This window comes from Chrysochloris asiatica, unplaced genomic scaffold, assembly GCF_000296735.1.
Source record: "Chrysochloris asiatica unplaced genomic scaffold, ChrAsi1.0 scaffold00015, whole genome shotgun sequence".
Classification (NCBI taxonomy): domain Eukaryota; kingdom Metazoa; phylum Chordata; class Mammalia; order Afrosoricida; family Chrysochloridae; genus Chrysochloris; species Chrysochloris asiatica.
The window spans coordinates 16,070,232-16,082,311 of record NW_006408533.1 but is presented as its reverse complement, the minus strand read 5'-3'; the positions used below and the strand labels follow the sequence as shown (position 1 = coordinate 16,082,311).

Genomic DNA, 12,080 nt, shown 5'->3' with positions numbered 1-12,080 from the left:
AGTTGAAACTGACTTGACAGCACTTAACAACAACAACATATTTAGAATATCTTCAGTAGACAGAACAGGAAGGATGAAAAAGAAAAGGAAAGATTAAGATTATTCTCAAAACCTTTGACAAGTTCCAGTCACCTTGGGATCTGGATGCCTATTTTATTGTGAAAAAAGAGCTGGGATAGAGACAGAAAGCAAGTTGCAGGGAGAAGTCAGCACACCCTACAGGAAGCAGTGTAAGAGCCTGTCCTCCAGGAAGTGGCCTTAGTCTGATTTATGTACAGCCAATGAAATCTCTTCAGTGCCTGTTGTTGTTGTTGTTAAGTGCCGTCGAGTCGGTTTCGACCCATAGCGACCCTGAATAGGGTTTCCGAGGCTGTAAATCTTTACGGGAGCAGATCGCCTCATCTTTCTCCCGTGGAGCAGCTGGTAGTTTCGAACTGCTACCTTCCGGTTCGCAGCCCGATTCGTAACCACTACGCTACCAGAGCTCCTTCAGTGCCTAGGAAGAGGAAAAACAAGCTCATGAGGATGGATAGCTGAAGAGCTCAGGAGCCTTATGCAAATGAACAGGAAAACTAGCAGCACATTGTTCACAGTGAGCATGTGCACAGCAAGTAGCAAAAACCACATACACTGGATGTTGGCTGCCAGGCAGCTTAAGAAGCACACATAGCCCGTGTGTGAAGAACACAGATTGGAAAACCTATACAGGGTCGCTATGGGTCGGAATCGACTTGATGGTACTTAACAACAACAACAAAGTAAAGCTAAGTCAGAACCGTACTGCATCTGCTCTAACTTATCTATAAATCTTTAAAGGCACACTTAGGAACAGCTGTCCTTCATAGACTGGGGCTTTCTGTATAAGCATTTGTCTTGATGTCTAAAGATAAAAGATAGCATAATAAAAAATGGTCTATTTTTAAGCCAATTATTAGAGTGTCTTTGCCTATCCAAACTTTTTCTGTTCTAGCTTGAGATTAAAAAAACAAAAGGAAAAACAAAGCCCATTAACTGATTATATTGGTATTTAATACCTAACTGAGTATTTAAAAGAACCAGGATAATATAAACAAATTAGCTAAAGGACAAATGAAATTGCTTCATAAATCAATGTTTCTTTAAACCTTTTATTTCCCTCTTTGTACTGTTTTCTCACAAATTTTCAAATGTCTTTAAGGGACAAACGATGGAAAATGGAAGCAGGGATGCATTTGCTTCTTGGTTGTAGAGTGGCTGTCTGATTACTTCTATGTTTGACTGTTATTAAGTGCTACTGAGCAGGTTTCAACTCATACAACCTTGTATAGGGTTTCTGAGGAGCAGCTGGTGAGTTCGCACTGTCAACTTTGATGTTCACACCAACCTTGTGGTCCAGTGCTTATCCTAATCATCATAAAAAGAGAGTAACTGCTTTGTTCTTTTCCATAGTTTTAGCCATTTCTCCCCCGGCCCCTAACTATGAAGATCTTAGGAGTCCTGGTGTGGCACTGTGGGTTAATGTGCTAGACTGCAGGGTCAGTTTGAACCCCAAGGTTGGTGATTCAAACCACCAGTCACTCCTTGAAAACCCTATACAGGGTCATTATGACTTGAAATTGACTCAACGGCACTTAACGACAGCACGAAGCTCTTTTTCTTAGGAGAAAGTTGCCTGGAAGGGAAAAATCTGCTTTTGACAAGAAACAGACATAGATAGGCCTGGGATGGCAGCTTGAACTCAGAACAGAATGTAGATTCTCTCATAGGCTTTTTTTGAACAAGTTGTTGTTGTTGTTAAGTGCCGTCGAGTCGGTTCTGACCCATAGCGACCTGTATAGGGTTTCCAAGGAGCAGCTGGTGAGCTTGAACTGCCGACCTTGCAGTTCAAACGGCTTTGCAGTCTAGATCATTAACCTACAGCACCATACCCGGATTGGTGGTGGTGGTGGTGATGTGTGCCATGGAGTTGGTTCCGGCTTGGAGTAGGGAGATATTATTTCTCTAATTTAGGAGTATTAAAACCAAAAGCTCTTCTTTTAGAGGCACATCTTATAAAAACATTTTTGGTAAGTATTTTTATAAGCAAATGCACATCTCTTTCTCACACATTTTCCTTAATTGAGGGAATAAATTGCTTCCTCTTCTGTGTTTCCACACTTGTCTATATTATAATGCTTTTCTTTATCTGGAAATACTCTGTTCATGTGGACTACTCATTTAGCTACCCAACAGTTTTTCATTTCCATTGTCCCAGAGGTTGGGGAAACAAAGATGAAGAAGATGTGCTTCCTACTCTTATTTGTTCATGGTCTTCTGGGAGAGAATGGGCCACTTTCATTGATCACTTAGATCATTGATCATTAGATCATTTCATTGTACCAAAGGGCAGGGATCTCATATTATTGGGCATTTATCACCAGCCTATCACAGCACATGTTGTTGTTGTTAGGTGCCATCGGGTTGGTTCTGACTCATAGTGACCCTGTACAATGTTTCCAAGAAGCAGCTGGTGAGCTTGAACCACCAATCTGGCAGTTCAAAATGACCTTGCAGTCCAGTGCATTAACCCACAAAGCCACACCAAGTTTTTGTATCATAGCACATGGCAAACTCTTAATATGTGTGTTAAATAAGTGAAAGAGAACTTTCTGAATTCATATTTTAATATTTATATTGAGTAAAATTGCAGTGATTTATTTTACGTCCATAATATATGGTTGTTGTTGTTGTTAAGTGTCGTCGAATCGGTTCCGACTCATGGTGACCTAGTATAAGGTTGCTAAGGAGTGGCTGGTGTGTGAACAACTGACCTTGTGGTTCGTAGTCCATTGCTGATCTTACAGCACCACATCAAGAGTCCCCATATATGTTATTGTTATTGTTACTGTCATGAAGTTGATTTGACTAATAGCGAACCTATATAAGGTTTCTGAGGAGTGTTCGACTTGTTCAAATTGACCTTGTAGTCAAATGCTTATCCTACAGTGCCACACCAGGAGTCCCCATAATATATTAGAGCGTATAATTTATATGAATATTGAATTTAGAAGTGATCATACGCATAATCCCCTCTTGTTTCTAGGAGAATGGAGTTAGCCAATGCACCCTGACGTATTAGGCCTTGACATCTCTGTGGGCTCTCCGCAAAGACAGCCAAACATTTGGGAAGAGGGCTCAATTGTCCTCCTAGCACTGGGCAGGAGAGGATGCCAGAGGCACCTACTGAATGGAAGGAGGCAGTACTGTTGAGATGTCTCCCTTCCCAACTGCTACAAGGACTGGAGATCTGTGCAGTTTGGAGGAGAAGAGTGTACCTTGCTACACAGCATAAAATCATTTCTTCCCAATTGTAGTAGGAAAGCAGTGCTTGTCAGAGATTGACAAGCATTGTCTGAATTGAACAACGACTAGACTTCTGGTGTGGAGTCCTTGGCGCTGCAGGTTAGTGTGCTGGATTGCAAAGTTGGTTTGAACCACAAGGTTGGTGGTTCAAGCTCACCATCTGTTCCTCGGGTCACTATGAGTTGGAACCAACTTGATGGCACTTAACAATAACAGCATAAACAGACTTATGGTAGTGCTATAGGATAAGCATTGGATTGCTATCCACAGGTTGGTGGTTCAAACCCACCATCCATTCCCTGGAAACCCTATTCAGGGTAGCTATGTGTTGGACCCGACTCGATGGCACTAACAGCAACAATGCTAAGGGTAGAGAAAACATTGTGGCTTTATGGGATAAACAATGAACTGCTAACCACAATATTTAATCTTTAATATTTAAGTTCAATCTCACCAGTTAGTCACTGGGAAGAATATGAGGATTTTTGGTCCCACAAAGATTTACAGCCTCAGAAACATTCTACAGGGCTGCTGTAAATCAGAATCAACTCAACAGCACTTGAGTTATGGGTGAGGAGCCCTGGTGGCACAATAGTTAAAGTGCTCGGCTGGTAATCAAAAGGTCAGTGGTTTGAACCCATTAGTTGCTCGGTGGGAGACAAGAACTGGATCTGCAGCTCTACTCTACCATATGGAATTGCTGTGAGTTGTAATCAACATGACAACATCAATGCTACAGGTGGAGTTCATCCAGAGGTGCCTTGGAAGAAAGCCTGTCAATCTACTTCAGGAAAAAATCATCTATTGAAAACTACATAACACAGTTCTACTCTGATACACATGGGCTCCCCATGAGTCAGGATCGACTCAATGGCAACTGGTATTTAATGCTAAAGGCAACCAGGGAATTAAGACATGAGGCAGTAAGGCAAAAGGGAGGGACATTAATTATATCAAATTCCTTTTAAGATACAGGTTGCCCCTGAATTCTGATGTATTGGGTTTACAAGAAACTACACTTAGGACCATCTGGTTTTCTCTTTTGTACATTAGTGTTAGAAACCACAAGGTTGACAGTTCAAACACACCAACTGCTCCTCAGAAAGCCTAAACAGGGTACTACGGAGTCCTGGTGTGGGGCTGTGGGTTAATGCGCCAGACTACAAAGCTGTTTGAACTGCAAGGTCGGCAGTTCAAGCTCACCAGCTGCTCCTTGGAAACCCTATACAGGGTTGCTATGGGTCGGAATCGAGTTGACGGCACTTAACAACAACAACAATATGGGTCAGAGCTGACTTGACAGTACTTAACAACAACCAGGAGCTCTGGTGGTACAGTGAGTCACAAGGTCAGCAGTTTGAATTTATCAGCCTCTTCACAGGAGAGAGGAGGCCTTGGAAACCCTACATAGGGCTGTTATGAGTTGGAATTGACTTGATGTCACTCGGTTTTTCATTATTACTGATCACTAGTACATGTACTACATACAATGTTGAAGGCAATAATAATGACAATTAAAAAAAATAAAGGTGTGGTATTCAACTTCACTCATAGCTGATTTAGGACAGAGTCATCAGAATGGAACACTGACTTAAACTGGGGACTACCCGTATAGTTACTGTGTGCTTTGGAGCAGAAATCAGTTAATAAATTGAGTTATTAAGGAAGGACTGTGGAATGATGGAATGAATCGGGCTTTGGAATCACGCAGAGAAGATATACAATTCTGATTCCATCACTTAGTAGTTGAGGTTGTAAATATGTGTGAGAGTGTATGGGGCACAATGTTTGGAAAATAACATGAGATTAAAACAAAATACCTTGTAGGGTCCCTAGCGCATTCTAGATGCTCCATGGATAGCATTTCTCACTATTTTCCACCAGAGGTTGTGCCCAATTTAAATACCCCACTCACTCCAAAGTCAGATTAGCAGCCCAGGCATTATAAGGCTTATTAGTATGATTTTTTGATCAAGCATGTTTGAAATTGTATTTTGCATCTGTCTTTCTCACTCTTTCTCATACTTTCTCCACCCAAATGAAATTCCCTTGGCCATTCAAAGTATAAGTGATAAAAAGATGCAAGGTAGTAATTTACCTAATTAATGTAGGTAAATTAAATTAATTTAGGCAAATAACTAGGTAAATTAATTCACCTAAATTGTGAAAATTCTTTGGGAAATGATTCTACTTTCAATAACATGTAGGAATCATGAGCAAAATATTTTTCACCAGAATAAAATTTTAGTAACTAGAGGAGAATGTTCTATAAACATCATGAATTTAAGAAATGCTAGGGGAAAAAAACAGCTCCAACAAGCCAAGTAAATACTACTTTTAATATCTAGTCTTTGCTATGTAGATAACAAAAATAAAAGAACATTTGATTTTATAGAACTCTTCTATCTTTCCTTTGGTCTCATATATCCATAAGCCTCAAAATCGAACAACACATTTTATTGGCACACAAAGAAACAATGGTGTACCCTGTAGTACATCTTGCAATAAATAGCACAATCATTTTTAAAATTCAAAAGGCAGAAGGATTTGGGCAGCATTCCAGGATTACTTCATGTCCACACATTCAAAATAGTGCCACCAAGTGTCAAGGAGCTTAAGAGTGGAAATAGTAGTTAATGGTTCAACAAGGTGGGATATGTCAAACAGAGAGGAAAATACCCCCATCTTGTTGTATTCACTATGCAAAACTGATAGATGATGGGTTTAGAGTTCTGAGTAGCTGTCATAAAACTGGTGCTGGAGGCTAATGTGTCAGACTGCAAAGTCGTTTGAATTTCAAGGTCGGTGGTTCAAGCTCACCAGCTCTCCTTAGAAACCCTATACAGGGTAGTTATGGTTTGTAATCGACTTGACAGCACTTCACAACAACAACAGTGCTACAAGGTAAATCTTTTTCCATGTAAATATTTCTTCCATACTTTGTCATGTATGTATAAACACCACACATTGGAAAGGTTAAGAATGTGAGCAAAATAGTAAAATCATGATAAGAGTAATTCTGATATTTTAAAATAGAATTTTGATTTTTAAAAAACAATTATATAGCTGAAGTTAAACTGATTCCTAAAACAAAATGATTTTTTCTTTACTTACTTCATCTAGTATGCTTACTTAACCATTCTATGTCTCAACATCCTCAGTTCTTCAGTTATGATAGTAACGGTGACAAACCACTCTGACTTGGCACACAGTAAAAGCTGTATGTTGTTGTTGTTGTTTCTGAGAGTGTCTGGTGGAGTTGAACTGCCGACCTTGACGTGAGCAGTCCAGGGCTTATCCTAAAGTGCCATACCAAGACTCTAAACATTTTAGCTATTGTAATCTTGTTATTTTGAGAAAATTGGCATTAAGTATATATCACGCCTTCTGAAAGTGGGGAAATAATTTTTTAAATATAATTTATCTACTCCTACTATGATTTTTATTTATTTATTTTTTTTTAAGGAGCTCTAGTAGCGTAGTGGTTACGAATCGGGCTGCGAACCTTAAGGTTAGTGGTTCGAAACTACCAGTTGCTCCGTGGGAGAAAGATCAGGCTTTCTACTCCCATAAAGATTTACACCCTCGGAAATCCTGTATAGGGTCGCTATGGGTCGGAACCGACTCCACGGCACTTAACAACAACAACTATGATTTTTTAATGATTAAATATATGTAAAAATGATATTTACTAAAAACAAGGTCACTGTCAAAAAGGCTAAAGATTTTGTTAACATTTCCCAGAGAAGTTAGAGGAATGTAAGAGAAGCGCATTTAAGTCTTTAGTGAAAATAAGATCATTTACATTACTAACCATGAGCACTTGGTTTTCTTGTTGATGGAGTAAAAGTAAAAACAGAGGATCTGAATCTAACAGACAAGGCAAACATAGACACAGTAGTCTTGGGAGTATAAAAAAGTTGTTGTTGGTTGTATGCCACCAAGTCGGTTCTGACTCATGGTGAACTATGCACGGTTTCCAAAGCTGTAACTCTTTAAAGAAGCAGAATGCCTCCTCTTTCTCCCTTGGAGCAACTGGTATATTTGAACTGCTGACCTTCCACTACACTACCAAGATTAAGCTCGACTTAAATATAAAAAAAAAAATGAAAAGTAATTCGTATGACATGAACTAAGAGGGATCAACCTTTGTTGTTGATTCATGCTTTCAGTCATGCATTCTTTCATTCATGTGTTGAATAGTGTTTCAGCCGTTGGGCCAACAAAGAAGAATAAGACAGCATCCTACCCTAAAGTGACTTGTTGAGGACAGTCATATAAACAGTAAGCTACGTCCTATAAGAGCATGGCAGGACCCTGTGCAGGGAACAGTGTGACCTGGGGAAGGATGGCCAACTCAGCTATGAGAAATAAAGAACTTCCCAGGGCATTGGAGTATGAGACCCTACCTCTTAAATAGATGCTGTATTAGATATGCTGAACTTAAGGATCATTTTTATCTTATAATTTTCCACCACATTGTTTTCTTTTAATCTACTTTCTGTTTTCTAAAACAACGATAATAATAATAATTAAAGTCCTTAGAATTCTTCAAAGAGATTGTTTTTATTGGCACATGGGCAAGAGGTGAAAGAATAAGGTACTGCCAATTTGTGAATAGATTGTGAATGAGGACTTATGTGGAAGGCTCCTGGCTCCAAAGATGGCAAGGAGGCAGGCCAATTCCTGGGGTGATTCCAGCAAGGAGAAAAGGGGAAGAGACTGGTGTAGGGGTCTGGCTACTTAACTATAGCTTCTTCTTTCTCAGTCTATTCTCCGTTCTTCACTAGCCTTCCTAGGAACACCTATCCATTCTTCCAGAAACCTGAAGAAAGGTTGCTGCTTGGTGTGGAAACTGCTTAGGAGTTGGTTGGTTATAGCTCATTGGGTAACCCCACCTGAGGAAAACTGGGAAGAATAAAAACTCTTCAAGACCCAAGAGACTGCCACTTCAAGGACAAAATGACAATGACTGGCATAGGCATTAGGGTCAAATACTACTTCCTAACATTCTGTAAATTAGCCTATACATGTAGCTGCTTACTGTATATTCTAAGAGACAGGATTAGCCAAAGAGAGAGCAACCCTTGGACCAGGAATTTACTACGGTCTGTAGTAAGCATGACTGTATAAGAGCTGCTATTTTGTTTTGTTTTGTTTTTGAGTGTGTGTGCAGGAGGAGGTTTGTGATTTTTGTGAAGAACAATTGTTGTGGGAGTGGTGCTGTTGGCTAAACACTGGCCTGCCAACCACAAGGTTGGTGGTTCAAACCCACCAGCTGCTCCTTGGAAATCCTGTATTGGGTAGTTATGAGTTGGAACTGACTGGATGGAATTTAAAAACCACAGCAATTGTGGGAAGGTTGGGTTAGATTTCCAGGGAAATCTTCAAATAATCTTCATTTCAGTTAAACTCCAATTGACTGGGCCTGGTGAATGTTAAAACATCACCCAAAATGGTCAAGTTTCTTTGAGTTATTAAATACTAGTCTTTATGATTTAATTTGGTATACTGTCTTTTCCTTTTAACATTGCATCTTTAGAGTCAGGTTTTTAAGGTATCTCGCATGTACATTTTAGATATTTTAAACTTTTCATAAGAAATGAGATAAATCCCCTAAATGTTTAGGTAGTTCTGTAACAGCAACAGAATTCTGTTGACCTATTTGTGTGAATTATTCTATGTTGGTCAAATACTGAAAGATCTTTTTAAACACTTGGGCTGTGTCATGTGAGGAGTGGTAGGAAGTGACCTCACATTGATTTCCATAATGGATCTCATTTGGATAAATAGGAGTTTACTATTATAAGAAGTAGGGCTGAATATTCATTTTCTTAAGTTTCTTTTGTTATCTATTAACTTCCAAGTTCCACTTCTAGTTAGTGGTTGACGGCTGAAATCTCAACCTAAAATTCCACAAGTCATCAGATGGAACTTTTTAGCCCAGTAGAACTACCTATGTACACATTCTGTGTCAAAGGAGACAAAACAGAAAAAGTATCTTTAGATTGGAGTATCTATGTTGATGTGCTATAAATCAGTACATTTGAAAGTACACATCAAGGGCCCCGCAGTCTATAAGGAGAGTAAGTATGAAGCAAACATTTTTTTTTTTCTGAACCTTTGTGTGAATTGCTCCTTACCTTGAATTTTTAAGCTTAGCACTGATCAACCTTGAAATGATTCCGCTACATAAGGATGACTATTTCCAGAACGTTTGTCTCTTTTGTTCCTATTTCCTTTTTTAAAAAAATGTCGTAAACACTTCTCTATTTTTGAAATGGTTGTCTCAATATTTTAAAACAAAAGTGAAAAATCTAAATCTATTAGTTTGAATCCCATATATTTCATAAAACATTCTCTTCCTCATTATTAATCTGGCCTGTGCTTGCTTTCATGGAGTAGGCGTAAATGACTTTTTGGCTTTGATTCTGTATGAGTCTGTACTCTAGCAATAACTTGGGATGAAGCAGGAATTTATAGTTCTATTTTAACATTTTCAATTGTTACATAAACAACCTCAATGAAAGAATAAGTCCCTGAAGACTTCAGTGGCATGCCTGAAAGCTGCCAGACTCTTGACAAGGTCACAGGATGTAAATGCCATTACAGAAATTCCACAGCCTGGTTCCACTCAGCCACCTGTCATGTAGAACCACAGCCCTGTCTACCTGATCCACCACCTGGTTACCATAGCGACCGGACTAAAGCCATATATTCAGTTCTGAAGTCTGGCAGACTAAACAAGGAATCCAGCAATCTGGATAGCTTGTTTTAAAGTTATTTATTTCAAGTTGAGCATTTCACAAAATTATGAACACTGGGAAAACAGTAACATACACTGGTACAACCGAGCAGAACAATTTGGTTACCACTCCAGGTTGCAAAGTGACAGCTGGTGACTTTTGTAAGTGAATGGCATAATAAAATTAGCCTGCCTGGAACATCTCTCTGCCAAGGTTAAAACACTCCAGTGTATTGGTCAGACAAGGAAATTAGGCAAAATCTCCCGAGGGTCTTAAAATGAGATTGCTGAAATGTCAGGTTAACTATTTTCCTTTTTAATATGCAAACCAAGTGGTAAAAATGGATATACTGATATTGTATGCAGAATAGGGACAAGTGACAAAAGCCCTTTTAAAATTTGAGGTTGATAATGTAATCCAGGGAAGTTTTACATTTAACACATATGCCTTCACTGGATACTCAAGTCCCCATTGTGTCACCACCATTCTGCAGGACACTGGGCAAGAGCCAATCTCTTTGTGCTTCAGTTCCTTCATCTGTAAAATGAGGGATTTGGATGAACAGTCTTTAAGAGCTCAGCCAGCTCTGAAGTTCTTGGATTCTATGAGAGATATTTATAAAACAATGAGGCTGCGTTCCAAACGTGGTGTGTGGCCATCGTCATATTGTTTTATGGTGCCACGAGATTGAGCAATCCATTTAATGCACTTTTATAGGACAGTCAAGAAACCCTTTTCAATCCCTTCTGTGTTTGCTCTAGGGTCTTGCTAAGACACCTCAGAAACACTGCTTGAGATAATTGGCAAAGAAGAGAGTTAAAAACATCCCCCCACTTCATGCTTCATTGAATTACTCCACAGGCATGTCATCAAGCAATGCTTCGCGCGTCCATGGGATGAGTGAGAGAAAGGCCAGTACATAAAACACAACTGTCCTCCAGTCAAGGGTGCGGGTGGGGGAGGGTGCTATTCTGTTCTCTAGTCTTTTTCAAAGCATTTAGAATTTATCTTAAAGACACAGAGGCTTTATTGGCAAAACATTTGATCAAAAGTAAAGACATAATTATTCTGAAGAAATATTTGGGAAAAAAAGACGGAGCAGTACCAGAGGAAAGGGAGACCAAATATCTAGAAAGTGTAATATACATTCAGAGGAAGCTTACGGATCAAAGGCTGCAAGCAGGAAATTAAGCAGGAGACTGATGGACTGTTCCACATGGATTTGGTGAGTGGTTGGCATCCGTTTGTTGAGCTGGTAAAAAATGGTGGAAAGCACAGCCTCCAAGCGGGCCACATTGAGCTCTATGTTTGGGTCCAGGTTGTTCAGAGCATTTTCTCTCAATGCTTCTATGACGTTCCAAATATCCACCAGGTGCACTGTAGACAATCAAAGCAGAGTTAACATGTCAGCCCAAAGTGCTGGAAAGGTAAATTCATTATTTTATATATATCAAATTATATGTCCTGTTTTCTAGGCTTTTCATGACCTCGGTATGTGTTCAGCTGTAACAGAGGGTTGAGGTAGGTAAAGGTGTAGAGTGCATGGCTCAAGGATTTGATTTCAATATCTAAGAGCAAGCAAATGGCTTACAAGACACCACAGTAGGAAGTTACTTTTAATCTTCAGATTGATCCCTGAAATACAGCTCCTATCTCCATGTTTTATGTGAGGGATTTGAAGATCAGAGATGTTAGCTGACAAACATAAAGCACAAGGTCAGTCAATGGCAAAACTGGTATTCCAAGCCAAGACTCTCTGGCTTAAAACATTTTCCACTAAATACCTCAAAGACAAAAGAAGGGTATGTTTGCAAAAATGCTTGAAAAATATAGTAAAACTGCATTTGAATATTTAGAATATATATGTTGTTAAGTGGCGTCGAGTTGGTTCCAACCCATAGTGACCCTGTATAGGGTTTCTGAGGAGCAGCTGGTAAACTTGAATCACCAACCTTGCAGGTTAACTGACTTTGCAGTCCAGTGCATTAACCCACAGCACAACACCATATATAT

The 12,080-nt window shown here is 39.4% G+C and overlaps 1 protein-coding gene across 10 annotated transcripts in view; it reads right to left on the bottom strand.

The window, feature by feature from the left end:
- Window positions 1–12,080, bottom strand: part of DTNA (dystrobrevin, alpha) — a 523,318-nt gene that overhangs the window by 124,005 nt on the left and 387,233 nt on the right. For all 10 annotated transcript variants that reach the window (XM_006835061.1, XM_006835063.1, XM_006835058.1 and 7 more), the window contains one exon: window positions 11,231–11,444. In XM_006835061.1, the coding sequence (XP_006835124.1) occupies window positions 11,231–11,444 (214 nt within the window). The remainder of the gene's footprint in view (window positions 1–11,230; window positions 11,445–12,080) is intronic.